This window comes from Humulus lupulus, chromosome 1, assembly GCF_963169125.1.
Source record: "Humulus lupulus chromosome 1, drHumLupu1.1, whole genome shotgun sequence".
Lineage (NCBI taxonomy): Eukaryota > Viridiplantae > Streptophyta > Magnoliopsida > Rosales > Cannabaceae > Humulus > Humulus lupulus.
Window position 1 is genome coordinate 85,830,777 of NC_084793.1, and position 14,131 is coordinate 85,844,907.

The following is a 14,131-nucleotide window of genomic DNA, read 5'->3' on the forward strand; positions in this document are numbered from 1 at the left end:
CAAATACACAATTGATCAAGGTCTTGGGCGTCAAGGGTAGACAAAAGTTAATTATTTTATCTCCAAAACGATTTGTAACCACTAACCAGTAAAGTACATATGCTATAAATATAGAGAGTGAATGTATCAGAGAGTAACAATTCCACTACAATGAAGTTTCATATAAAATCATACCAATATGAGCAATTGATTATTAGCGCGCAAATAGCCTTTAATTGCATCATTATTAGGAAATTATAGTCCATCTATAACTTCACAAATACAAGTATGGGATCTTTCTAAAACTAATAACAAATATATTAAATATCTCCCTGTCATGTACCTCAGCACTCTGTCTTTCATTCTCAGAGTTTCTTAGCAACAATATTCAGAGATATTTTTTATATCCAAAGAAACAGATAGCTAATATGATGTAAAAGATGACTTTTAAGATAGCTTTTTCAAACCCCAAAGGAAGTAGGGAAAGAGAGGGGGGCAGGTAAGTTTACAATAAGGAAATCAAGAGAAAAAAAGTATGCGCAGAAATAAATTAAGCAAGAAAATTGGAATGCATCATTGCGAAGTAAAAATAATCTGAGAGTAAATTAAAAAGAACAAAAAATTGTACCTGTGACAGCATATAGAGCACATAAAGCATGGAAATCAAGAGAGCGATCCTGTAAAGAAAGAAAGATAGGATCAGAAAGAGTACACAGTTGTTACTCCTTAGGAACTATAAAGTTACATCTAACATGTGAGAAATAATCATAGCAAAATTGGAGTGTATAAATATCATATGAATGAAAATACATATAGCTTATTAGCTTTTATGTTTAGACATTTAGTTGACGCACTGGCATGAGAAACTGAGGTTCAATTCAAGAAAAAAACAAAGATGGGGCACAATGATGTGACCTACTCATCAAGATACCACATAGATGGGTCACTGATGTGATCTATACCAAGCTTAACACTCTCAAGGTCCTATTTTAATCGTACCAGGTAAGCCTATACCATTTGAAATATAGAACCATTGTGTCTAAAAGAGTGATTGCTTAATCTAACAATGATAAGATACGGTTCAATATACACAACTGTCAACAACACAATTTCATGGACCTGGCTTGTGAGTTTTTGATCTGTGAAAATGCAATATGAAATAGTGTATTAATTGAATTTTAGCAACAAAGCAAACAAAATGCACTTAGAATTGAAGTGTACTTCCTCAAACAAGGTAAGTTGTTTAACTCTGAAAAAAAAAATCTTAACCATTGTTGACTGAGTAAATTATTTTAAAACAATGACAGTAAAAAGATGGAGAGACAAAATAGAACACTATTCTGCATCCACCCCAAGCTACAATCAGAAGTAACCTAGAACTCAAAACATAAAGCTTATAGCTCAAATTCAGACATAGAAACACATTCAACTACTAAAGGATCTAGCACAAGGAATTCAACTTAAATTTAGACATTCCAATGAATTTTTCTCTCCTTACTAAAGAAGAAGAATTCCTAAAATGCAACAGATGCTAGTCCTTTTGCCAGGGCTTGAATTAATCAAGGAAACAAAAAGAAACATGAAACATAAAGAATAAAACTATTTGCAAATCAGGAAAACACAAGAAGAAGCAATGCAAATTTAGACAGAAGTATACACTCTGGAACATCTGTTCTAGTTGGCACAGCAATTTGCAACAAAATCTGTATAAATCAAATCTTTTGTCTAAATCATTATCTTGATTACTCAATCAACTCATTAATCACCCAATAGTGATCTAAGACCTCTTTCTTTTTTTAAGGCCCATGAGTGGGGACATTGGGAAAATATATGGCCACCAGACTATGCCAGCAACTAAAACCTTGTTACTAATGTACAAACACTTCTGTTACCCCCAAAACACAGGTAAAAATCGCATCTTTTTTAAGGGAAAATCAAAGCAAAATGTAATAGCTTTAGCTTATAAAAAAAGCTAAAGTAACAGAGTTTTCTGGACATTACAAGTGGGAATCTCCTTGCAAAGAGCCCAAGATCCACAACAGAAACCAGTGGCACGATTATAATAGGACTAAATAAGCCATTTATGAAGAAATTTTTGCTCTTTTGGCTAGACTGTACGCGGATATTTTTCTTTTCATAATGTAAAAATTTTATTGTCTTATTCTTTGTGGCATTTCTAATTTCTAATTCATGTTGATTGCAACTTATAGTTTAGTCCCTTCACTTATCTTTTTTATTCTCTCTTTTCAATCTGAATATGATTCACTTCTGACAGGATATGGCTCTTGATTAAGGGAATTCTGGTGCAACGACTCAAGAAAATATGAGCTAAATATTAAGCTAACTAAATGCAATGCTACAGCGCACACACCACCAAAAATAAAAATAAAGAAACAAAACAGCAATAGCAAAATCAATCAGCAATAGCAACATCAAATGTCAAAATAAAGTTACATATTGTATTGTACTAAGATAAATACACTTGAATAATAAAAAAATAGAAAAGAAAAGTATTAAGCATGCTTACGTGTCCAAGAATAAATCTGCTAAAGCACTGCGCTTGATATGTTCACCCTTCATGGCAACATCTGTGAAAATAATCTGATCTGGCTGTACACCTCTTTGAACAGCATTTGGAACACCAATAGTTTATCAGTTACTAATTTATCTTTCCTTTGTAAGATAAATACCCATTACTACATTATGAAATATAAATAACAAAGAAAATTTCAAATATTATGCATGTAAATGATTCATCTTGAGAAATGGTAAAATGGCAGTACAATTGCAGAGTCTCGACTCGCCAGCAGCAGGAAATTTGAGAAGCCAAAGTACACTATTTGGAACTCACTTAAGGATGTTGCACCTGCATTTATCGACACATGAATCAGTATAGTTATTGCTGTGATTCAATCAATTCAATGTTATGCAAATATAAACACTCGACTAACCATGTATTGAAAATATCAAGATCCATCTTGTATAGTTGGTTAAAACAAGAAAATATAAATTTGTCCTCAGGTAACCCATAGCTAGATCTCTTGGGTTGGCAGTTCGGGTCTAACACATCACAATTTTTCTGCAAGAGAAGCATGAAGTAGTGTTGTCATAGGAAAAGAAAAAATACTTTGACTAGTACTAGATAGCAGCAGCAATAATGTGAAACAGAATTCCAAAGCTATGAACTAAGAATGAAATTACAGTTAGGTAAAGGAAATACCTTCATATCGTCCAAGGCCTCAAATGATTTTGCATTGGCATGATGACAATACTAGAACCATAAAATGCTCTCCACTTGCAAATGTAAAAGCCAATTAAAATCATCCCACAAGTTACAGTGCGCAGGAGAGATGTCACTTTCAGAAAATGAAACATCTTCTACTGATCCTTGAGAAACTGGAGTTTTAATGAGGTTTTCATGGCTAATTCTTGACAGATTTGATTTTGTTACAGTGTGCTTTATGGATGTCTTCCAAGCAACATGTTCACGATTGAGCTGAATGACCAAAAACAGAGAAACACAACTCAGAAGTTCATATTGTGGTGTGCAAAGAGGAGAGATTAAACACTAATTTTGGAAATCGATGGTGAGATAGATGATATAGCATAGAGAGTACCAGTTGTTTTTCAAGAATGACCTCTCTCTTGTGTCCAACACTGTAGTCAGTAAAGAAAAAAAATAATTAGTGGAAATAGATCAATCACAACAATCGGGGAATAGAAAACGCATAATATAAAGGTGAATACAGCAAGGTCAATCTCTATTAAATATATCTTTGATTGTATATTTAGGAAGGCACCACTAATCAGTAAATAACTAACTTCATCAGCTCTAACAGCAATTCAATCTACAACTTCTCATTCGGTTTTGAGCACAGGAAACCAATTATTATGAAAATAAAGAACCAAAGATTTATTGCATCTAGAGATGAATCTATAACCACCAAGGAATGTGTAAGCTCATTAAAACGCTAGTAACTTAGAAAATAGGTTCAGAAGCTGATAAGAACTTGACCTGATACCACCACCACCAGCTGGTCCATTGGTATATAATGTTGTAACGTCTCTAGTAAATTGGACTTCATGTTCTTTGAGCTCAAATAATCCATCCATACGCAACCTTACATCATTACTAGCGGCTGAAGATGAAGCGTCATCACCAATGCTAGTTGCTTTCAGACTATCGACACCAATTATATAAGAAAATACAGAACTGTTGATGCCAGGCAATATTTCTTCCAACCATGATCTAACCTAATAAAACATCAAAAATAGATTAATACAATGCAAACACACAAAAATTCATTTTTTTCCCTCATTTGAATAGTTTTATTGTATAATAAATAAATAGCCGTGGCAAAATCTTAAAACTTATCCACCAGGAATTCTGCAGCCTTTGCACGTTTAACACATTCATATCCTCCATAAGATATCTCACCCCATCCTTTCCAACCACAGTCCTGAAAATTTTGACAACAACACATTAGTATAACCACAGACAAAGGAACAAAAAAGGGTTTTCAATACAGAGAAAAAATATGGTTAATGTTAACTGTTGACGGAAAGAAAGGAGAGGGGAAGATCACATGTCACAGGAGAAATATATGCTTAAATAGTGAAGGCAAACACTATGATAAAAGGTTAACTCCTTCCTAATAGCATAATCTTAGGGAATATGACGCTGGCTAAGATGGTAAAAAAAAACAATAGCTTGAGCACTTCAAATGACTTAAATTTAAACAAGCACAGAGACATTCCAAACATGTAGGCCAATGATGCAATAAATGTAACCAATTACACTGGATATTGTATTAGTGCTAAATTAACCAAGAATCGATTGCATTGACTGGCACCAACAGTCCTTATTTTATAAGAACACAGGCTATTAGTACCACCAATTGCAGGAGTTTGCTGCTTATGTATTACATAATGAATCAGCCATAAACATTAAAAGCATCACCTTTGGCAAAGAAGATGCAGAAAGGTCATGTATACACCAAAAATGAGTATTAGTTGACTTGGAATAATTACCAGCCAAACTAAAAGCAAACACAAAGAAGAAGAAAACAATGGTTGAAATACTCCTAAAGAGATGAGATAACAACAAGCTAATAACAAGATATAATACAGATTCTTTACGAAATAAAAACCATAAATGTATAATATGGAGAGAAAAGTAAATGACGATAGTCGATTTTTTTTTTAATGGGAACCAAAAACGTACATGCAAGTGAAAAAGTTTGGTAGAACAAACCAAAAAGAAAAAAACAAAAATAAATTAGATGGATATGCAAATATGCATTGATCTTCAAGGACAAGATTATAAATGTCGACACTGAGAGTACTAAGTAGAAAACTACGCGCTGTGCACATCCCTCTCTCGATAAATCTATACATTTATACATATATATTGTAAGAAATGAGAACTTTAATAAACTAATGAATGGGAATAGTTATATAAACCAATATAAAAAAAAGTAAAATCTATAAAGAGGAGAAATTTGGTGTAGGCATAGAGACGGATAAGAATTTGTCTGTATGTGTTCTCTTGTACAGATATAAAGAAGAGCTCAAGAATTATCATTAAAAGACAAATGAATTTCTTATAAATACTGCCAGCCTTGAGAAATCTACATTGGAAACATCGAATGTTTTATAAAATATTTACACAGAAAAAACTTTCTTAGCAAAACAATACTACCATGGAAGTGATAAAATCTAACATATACACACAAACTAATGAATAAAAATTAGAAAGCAGCTTCGGGAAAATGACCAAGTTAAACTAGAGAAATTACACTTTGGAAATACCAGAGGGCGGTCGAAGAGATTATGCATGTTAGTATAGCACTCGAAAGAAAATGAATATACTTTAAATCCTCACCAGCATCCTCTTTAAGTGGAGCTCTGTTGCTATCCTCAAATAAAGATCTCCACCAGCTGCTCCCTAGTTGATTAAGTCAATTAAAAACCAACCTTCAAATAGAAACAATACTAATGTATGTAAATTAAGGCACCAAAAAATTGTCATATACAGAAAAAGTAAAAACTATTCCTGGAAATGAATATAGTTAATCAAAATTTATAAAATATGAACCAAAAGAATTCCCAGCTAAGTATTTCAACAGTTCAACCTCCAGTCATCTTTACAATAAACTAGACATTATCTTTTTTAAAAATTCTAGAATAGGGTATTCTATAAGTTGTATCTTGGCCAAGAACAAAAGCTAAGCAATTGAACAAGCATCACCAGAAGTAACGGTAATCTTACATAAGAACTCAGCCAAACTATAAAGTCAAATTCCATTATAGAAATGGTAAATCTTGATATGAACCATATGACCATAAAACGTTTAGAAAATCCACAAACCTGTAGAACTGGAGTTTCAACTTCAAGAAATCCAAAAGATTCCACTGTCTTGCGTAACTCTGATACAATCTAATCCACCAAAAAGAAAAAATAGCAAAACATCTTTAATGTATAAACAGCAAGATGCCTCAACCACTCTATCTAGGGAATAATATTGAATTTATATATGTATACTTCAAAATGCCCAAACTAGAAACAACTTGGTATACCATCATTCTTTTGCTCAAGTTTTCAACAACTCCATAATTGCTAAATACATTCAACCACCGTAAGCACTCAAATATTTAGAGCAAATTTGTTCAAAAGAAAGATAAAATATCCATAACTTGCATAAATAAATTATCTCCTAAGTGTTAATGTTGTTAAGGAACTTAATATAGAAATTATAACCCTGTAACCTTTTTTTTAGAAAAAAAATAAAATCCAATGAACCGTGCTTCAACTCAAGAAAGGTCATTTAATGCTATTTTTGTCTATTCAAATACTTCATCAGAAGCGAAGTACACTTGAAGCAATCATGTAAGATAGTTCTAAGGTCCTCAAGTTAATAAAAATACTATTTTTGGAAAGAACATATACTTTAAATAACTAAAAGGTCTTTAATTACTCCTCAACCTAACTTACCTTTGCTCTCTTCCGAAATACATCAGCTACTTCAGGATAGGAAACCATATCATTGTACCTTTAAAAGAAAAGTAAAGTTCAGTTATAACCAAGTATACCCCAAAAAATATATATTTTATTTAAAAAGCCATTTAGACAAGTCTTTTGCAAGAACCACTGCAACGAATTGTGGGCTATCATCATCCAGTAGAAAACAATTTGTTATTTCCCATGAGAGACACTCTCACTCAAACTGTGAAAAAGAAACAGAAAACTCAACTTACCGTTGCCGGTAATGCTTATCCACATGAGTTAGACCATGATATTTGTCTGGCAAGGGCAGTAGAGATTTTGTAAGAATTGCAAAAGAGTTCACATAGACAGAAAGCTCCCCTAAAGAAACAAAGAAATAAGTTCAATTAGTTTCTCACCTCAAAGGGAAATCACAAAAAAAGTAAGAAGCCAGTCAAAGCCAATGGCGTTTTTTATAAATGGCATTGGTATATTTAAATAGCTTCCAATACAAATAGGGTAAGAATAGCTTCACCCAGAAGTACCTATAAATTCAACAATCAGCACCTAATTGCAAATAGGTGCAAAAGATAATTTTTTTTAGTACTTACCTTTCTCAGTTCGCTTAATTGAGCCACTTGCACCAAGATTGAAGTTGAAACAAACCTCCACTCAAGCCACTGGTCCTAGTTAGGTCGATATCGTAGGGACTGGACTCAACATCAAGACCAGAACGGACCTTGTCAAGAAGCCTAGAGACAAATTCGGTCTTGAGCGAGTTAATAGAGCATCCTCTACTGAGTCGACGATTCCGGCGACCGTTATCACTCGGTCACTGGAATGGTCGGAGAGGCTTCGTCACTAGAATGGTCGGAGCACCTCATCGTGGCACGACCGTTATCACTCGGTCTCCGACTTTGCTCTTCCAGCAACTGAGAGGCTCCTTCCATTCGTTGAGGCTCTTGTAGGAGGCTGCGTTGGAAAGAGGTGGTGGTGTTCAAGGTTCGGTCTTTACCAATTTTTTCAACTAGGTTTAAGAAAATTGATTAGAAGAAGAAGAGGAAGACGGTAACCCTAACTGGGTATATCTTGAGGGATGGTTAGAAGTGTTTATAGGTTTGGAAATAAAAAAGTAGAGGCAAATAAAAAAGTAAAAAGTAGAAGACTTCACTAAGACGCGGGCTCCAAAATTTTGTACCGCCAATTTTTTTTCCCACCAATTGTTTTATTATTTGATGTATCATAATACTTTTTCAATACTATTATATTTATATGTTATGGAATGGAGTATTTGGTGTAGTGTTACAACTTGGTATTAGAGTGGTCTAGGTTTAAGGGTTCTTGAAGACTGACTGGGCATGTACACTTGCCGCTAAAGACAAGGTCGACTCAGGGTTTGGTAACTGTATATGTGATTACATGTTTAACTGTTTAAATGAAATATAAATGCCTTATCTGCTTGTTTACTGGGAAGCATGAGATATACTGATAGGGCTCGACCCTTGATTGTTATGTGTATATGATGAGGCATGCTTATTAGCATAAGTGTTTTATGTGAATAATTGTTAAAATGCATGTTTGCATTGTAATTGTATATTGTTGCATGGGCCATACGTGCATGTTCGTACAGTTACGTAGTGTAAATTTAAATGCTCTAATCTCATTGGTTGAGTCTAATGAGGGTCCCATGCTATTTAAAGGGTTCATATGATCTAATTGGTGAATTGATCACTCAACTCTCTCTCTCTTTCTCTAAAAAAAAAAAGAACTCTTTCTCTCTAGTTTCAAAATTTCTTATTTTCTCCAAGATCTTCATCAAGAAAGTTGGTCTTGTATGAAGACCCAAGACTTGTGAATCCCAATCTCATTCCAATGCAGTAGCTTCAAGAATTTCCATAAACAAGGCTAGGAATAGAGATTTTTGGACGAAAAATCTAGGTTTGTGTCAAGCCTTGCAACTTTTGTGTTTCACATAAAATCATAGCTTTGTGATTTTATGTTCTAAGGGTTGTTCTTCAAGAAGGTCTACTCTACACTTTGATCTCTTTAAGTGTTATGTAATTTGTGTTGTACTATCATAAAAGTTTGATTATTTCTATCTTTTGTCTTGAGTTTTATCATAAAATTAAGGTTGTTCATAGCCTAACCCCCAACAATAAAAAATCTCTATCTCTTAACCTTTTTTTGTGTCAAATTTTGTATATCTATAAAGGTTTTTGTGATAGTGAAAGTCATGGAAGAAAGCTCATCAATCTCAGCCCTCAAGTTCATGTCTCAAGATCTAGTTAGACTAGATAGGTTTGATGGCTCAAACTTTATAAGGTGGCAAGACAAGATCAAGTTTCTCCTCACAACTTTGAAGGTGCACTACATTCTTGAGAAACATTTGAAACTTTGAAGCCTCCAAAGGATGAAGATTCTCAAGAAGTGATTAAAGAAAGGAAGAAAAGGGAAGAGGGTAAACTCATTTGTAGAGGACACATACTCAATGCTTTGTCGGTTCCTCTCTATGATCTCTACACAAATACTACATCAACAAAAGAGATATGGGAAGCTCTTAAGAAGAAATACAAAACCGAAGAAGGTACTAAGAAATTCCTTATCACTCAATACTTGGAATTTAAATTTTTTGATGCTAAACCCTTACTCCCCAAGTACATGAACTTCAAGTTATTGTGAATAAGTTGTCTACTCTTAAGATAACACTGTTGGAACCCATCATTGTGGGAGGGATTATAGCTAAACTACCTCCATCTGGGAAAGGCTATAGGAAGAAGATTCTCCATAAGAATAAAGAGATATGTAACATCCCAATTTCCCTAATAAGGCTTAGTGCCTTGATTAGGGGGCCAAGGGGGCAATAATTGATTTAATTGGATTATTACATGATGGTATGCATGATTATACAAATTATGTGAGTTATATTATAATATGACTATATTGGCATGCTTAGGTGTATTCAACATGCATGTGGGCCCGTTTCTTATTAGAATGACATTTTCATAAATTGGCCCGTTGAGGGCATATTTGTATATATGTGTGTGAATATTGATTGAGACCACATTATTATGTGGATATGTTTGAGTTATTCGACACGAGACAATCCGAGGAAGCAAATAGTGATTTAGTCACAGTCGAGAGAAATACCCGGCTTGAGGCAAGCCAAGGGGTATTTTGGGTGATCTGGAGAGTCACTGAGAATCACTATAGCGTGAGTCGTATTTTGGGAGAAATAAAAATATTTCGGGTTTAGCGGAATTATTTGGGAAATTTGAGTATAGAGTGGGATTAGAGAGTAAAAATGACATTTTTTCCCTTATGGGGTGTTGAGAGAGAAGCAAGTTAAGTGGGGTCATTTTGGTCATTTGGGAACGTTCATATATAAGGGTTCGGTTGAGTTCATTAACTCAGAAAAACACAAGTCTCACTCTCTATCTCTCTCCCGTTCACTCTTCACGATCGTTGGCGTTTTCGAAGGAAGCTCAAGTTTTAAAGCTCAAATTCAAGCAAGGTTAGAATCATAATGATTCTAGATAAGATTAGAAGCTTGATAATCTTGGGGATTTAAAAGGAAAACGACTGTATCAGAGGTAATTTAAGCTTTAAGTTTCTAAGTTTTGTTTTTCCTTAAGTTTCTTAAGCTTGATTGAGTTTTATGGTTTTGGTGAGTTTTTGATCCGTTTGTGAGTTGGGGTTTGTTGTCTGTGACATACTGACGATGTTCTGAAACTCAGTTGGGGGATTGATACTATTTTTAGGGTGAATTTCGAGGGAATTGGCTCGGAGAAACGTTTGAAAAACAAGGTTCGCAGGGTCGCGCCGCGGCCCTGTTCTTGGGGCACCGCAACCCTCATTGTAACACCTAACTACCCTAAAGCTATTACCGTGTGGTTTTAAAATGTGTATTTAACTCACTAATCAAGGTGTTAGACCCAAAAGTGTGATTAAATTAAAGTAGAGACTCATTTACTAAAACTTCCATAAAAAGGTTTAAACATTCATTACAATTATAGAAACGTTACAATGGGATCCCAAAATGTTGTTTAAGATATATTTACAACTCAAAAGTCATTATATAGATGACCTAGGTGACAAAATCGGACATTTACACTGTGTTCCACAAAACTACCCTAGCCGTGGCGGCCAGGTAGGCCAAACATGTACGCACCGCTCCATGCCCTCAACCTCATGCTTGGTTGGCCTTTCCCATGCCCTTACTTACACCATAGAGCACCCGTGAGCCAAGGCTCAGCAAGAAAACTCTACCAACATAGCATATAACAATTTATTTTAATAAGCACATAACTAAACAAACACAACAAACCATTCAAATACATCCATCATAATTCACAATATAGCCCTAACTCGATCAAGGTGCATTACCAGGCACCAAGTTCACAGTGCTAACCAAGCGGGTGAGTACAACACCCTTCGATGGCCATGCCATGGCAGCTTGCATTCAACATGCCTATTGCTGATTCCAGCCCTTGCCAATCCCGATCCTTCCCGCTCAATCACATCACATATAGAACACAATAGTGTTAAACATCTATACATAACACTAAGCATAAAACAAGCACAAATAATTGGGAATACTTTGCTCTACGTGCATAGACAATTTTCTAGCCTTGACTCCCGAGCTCACAGTACAAGGCGATCTCGAGCACGATCCCTAATCCTAAGCCTTAGTGGTAAAACCTAGTCACAACGTAATAATATATAACCATCACAACCTAAACCAATCAAAAGCTTTAGAATAATATACTAGCCTCTAGGACCTCGAATTCTACTAATCGGGTAGTAGAATCCTTCCTGAGCCCTTAAGTTTGAGTTCCCGAGCTTAAAACCTGTTTTGGCTAGCATTTTCTATTTGAGCTGCGACACTCCTCAGAGGCGTCGTGTCCCTCTACAAGTCAAAGAGCTCAAGCTCTCTCCTAGGAGACAGGGGTCGCGACATGCCCCAACTCGCGCCGCCTTGCTTAGGCGATTTCAGGGAATCGCCAAGGCCTTTTCATGTACACGGGTCGCGGCACTTGAAGAACAGCGCCACGGCTCAAGCTTGAAACCCAGAATTTCCCAACGTTTTCCCAAGCCAAATTCACTAAGATTCATCCTAAACAGTAGCTTAACCCAGAATTAATCCTAGAACTCCCAATCACACAACATAAGCATCACAATAACCCTAGAAATTATTCCATACCTTCACCAAAACTCAGAATCAGAACTAAAGTTTTGAACCTAAAAAAAAAACAACTTAAACCATGGTAGAAATCCATTAAAACTAGAGTAAGGAACCTTACCTCACTATGAATCATGACCTTCAGCTACCTCTAATCTTCTCCTAGCATTGATTCCCCAATTACAGCCTCAAATTTCCAATCTTCCTCCTCAAAATTCCAAAGTTTCCCAAAGCCTTAGAGAGAGAGAGAGAGAGAGCTGAGTTTGTTCTTTTATTTTCTGTTTGCTTCCTTAAGGTTCTACAGCCTAAGTCTATCCCTTGGCACTAAAATGAACAAAGTGCCCCTAGGTAACCTCTTGCTCTTTAACGCCCCCAAGGGCAAAATGGTCATTAACTGTGTTTCCCGCTAATTCCTCAAGTAGTCCTATAAATTCCCAATTATTCCCCACATACCCAAATAATTTCAAAATAACTACTTGTTACCCGATCAACCTCAAATACGCACTATGTTCCCAAAATACCCTTAGGCTCACCCAGAGCCGAGTATTTGACTCCGTTGTGACTATTTCGCTAATCTGCTCACTAGGACCGCCTTGAGCCCAATATCGCAAATAGGCCTCAGTCATGACACACACATAATTACATTTATGCCCTTAATGGGCCAAAATTACAAATATGCTCTTATTAAAAAGAACAGGCCCACATGCATATTTAATGCACAAAAACATGCATATATATTCATATTATAGTATAACTCAAGTAATCAACTAATGATACACATATATCATAATAAATTCACCTAATAATGCAATTAAATAATTTATTACCCTCCCCACAAGCTAATCAAGGTACTAAACCTTATTAGAAAATTTGGCAGGTTACACTCATAAACCTAGGAGACTTGGCGGTTCCCTGAACCACCATCACATCGCGACGCCTACTGGGCTGCGCCGTGGCCCGTGTCTAGAGCTAAGAGAGGGTGAGCTCTTTGACTTGAGGAGAGTCGCAGTGCTTGTGAGCGGCACCGCAGCTCAAAATGGGAATTTTTCCCAAATTAGGTTTTGGGTGACGGGAAATCCAACCTAAGGGCTTGAGAAGGATTCTACTACTCGGTTTAGTAGAATTCGAGGTCCCAAAGACTAGGACTCAGTTCAGAAGTCTTTATTTATTCAATATTGAAAAATATTTTTTATTATGGTTATTACTAGGGTATTGTAGGGGCTTGGAACAGGATCGTGCTCGGAGGTTGTGGTTAACTAACTTGTGCTTGGACCATAGATAAGAAAAATGCACCCACTACGTGAAATATGTGATTAGGGCATGGCCTGGGTGTTAAATATAGATTGATTAGGGCTAAGGCCTCTGTGAATCGACATGATTATCATTATGCATGTGATTGCTTGATTAAGCATGTGTGAATACTCTGTATACGAATAATAGTTAAATGATGTATACTTGCTTGCATTATCATATTGAAAAGCATTGACTTATAAGTCAAGGGTGGTAATAGCGCGTTGAGTATTGGTCAATATGGTTAGGCCTAATCTGGAGCATATTATACGCTTGATCGACCCTATGGTCGTTGCAAAACTAAAGCGTTATGTACGCTGGGCCATCTCTAAGGCTAGTTACACAGAGGATAGGGAAATGGGCCCCGATATGACACTTTTAGTCATTTATTTAGGACAGCGGCCCCGGGGTGGCTCTATGGTCACGTACTTAGGGCAACGGCCCCCGGTATGACTTATTTGTCATTTATTTAGGTCTGAGGCCCCGGGGTGACTCTATGGTCACGTATTTAGGGAAAAGGGACCTGTTATGACTTATTAGTCACTTATCTTAATAGAATGCATGCTTATTATGATTTCGTGATATGTTATTAACTACTTATGAGTATGTTTTAGTTTTCTTACTGAGCCTTGGCTCATGGGTTCTACATGGTGCAGGTAAGGAGAAAGGGAAGTTGGACCAGCCATGAGTTGGAGAGC

The 14,131-nt window shown here is 35.8% G+C and overlaps 1 protein-coding gene across 1 annotated transcript; it reads right to left on the reverse strand.

The window, feature by feature from the left end:
* Positions 1-3,199: 3,199 nt before the first annotated feature.
* LOC133813849 (uncharacterized) lies at positions 3,200-4,478 on the reverse strand. The gene is made up of 4 exons (XM_062246888.1): positions 4,359-4,478; positions 3,995-4,233; positions 3,597-3,636; positions 3,200-3,475 (listed from the first exon to the last, which is right to left on the reverse strand). Exons 1-4 carry the CDS (start codon positions 4,461-4,463, stop codon positions 3,251-3,253), a joined length of 609 nt encoding a protein of 202 aa, XP_062102872.1. The 5' UTR covers positions 4,464-4,478; the 3' UTR covers positions 3,200-3,250.
* Between the last annotated feature and the right edge of the window lie 9,653 nt (positions 4,479-14,131).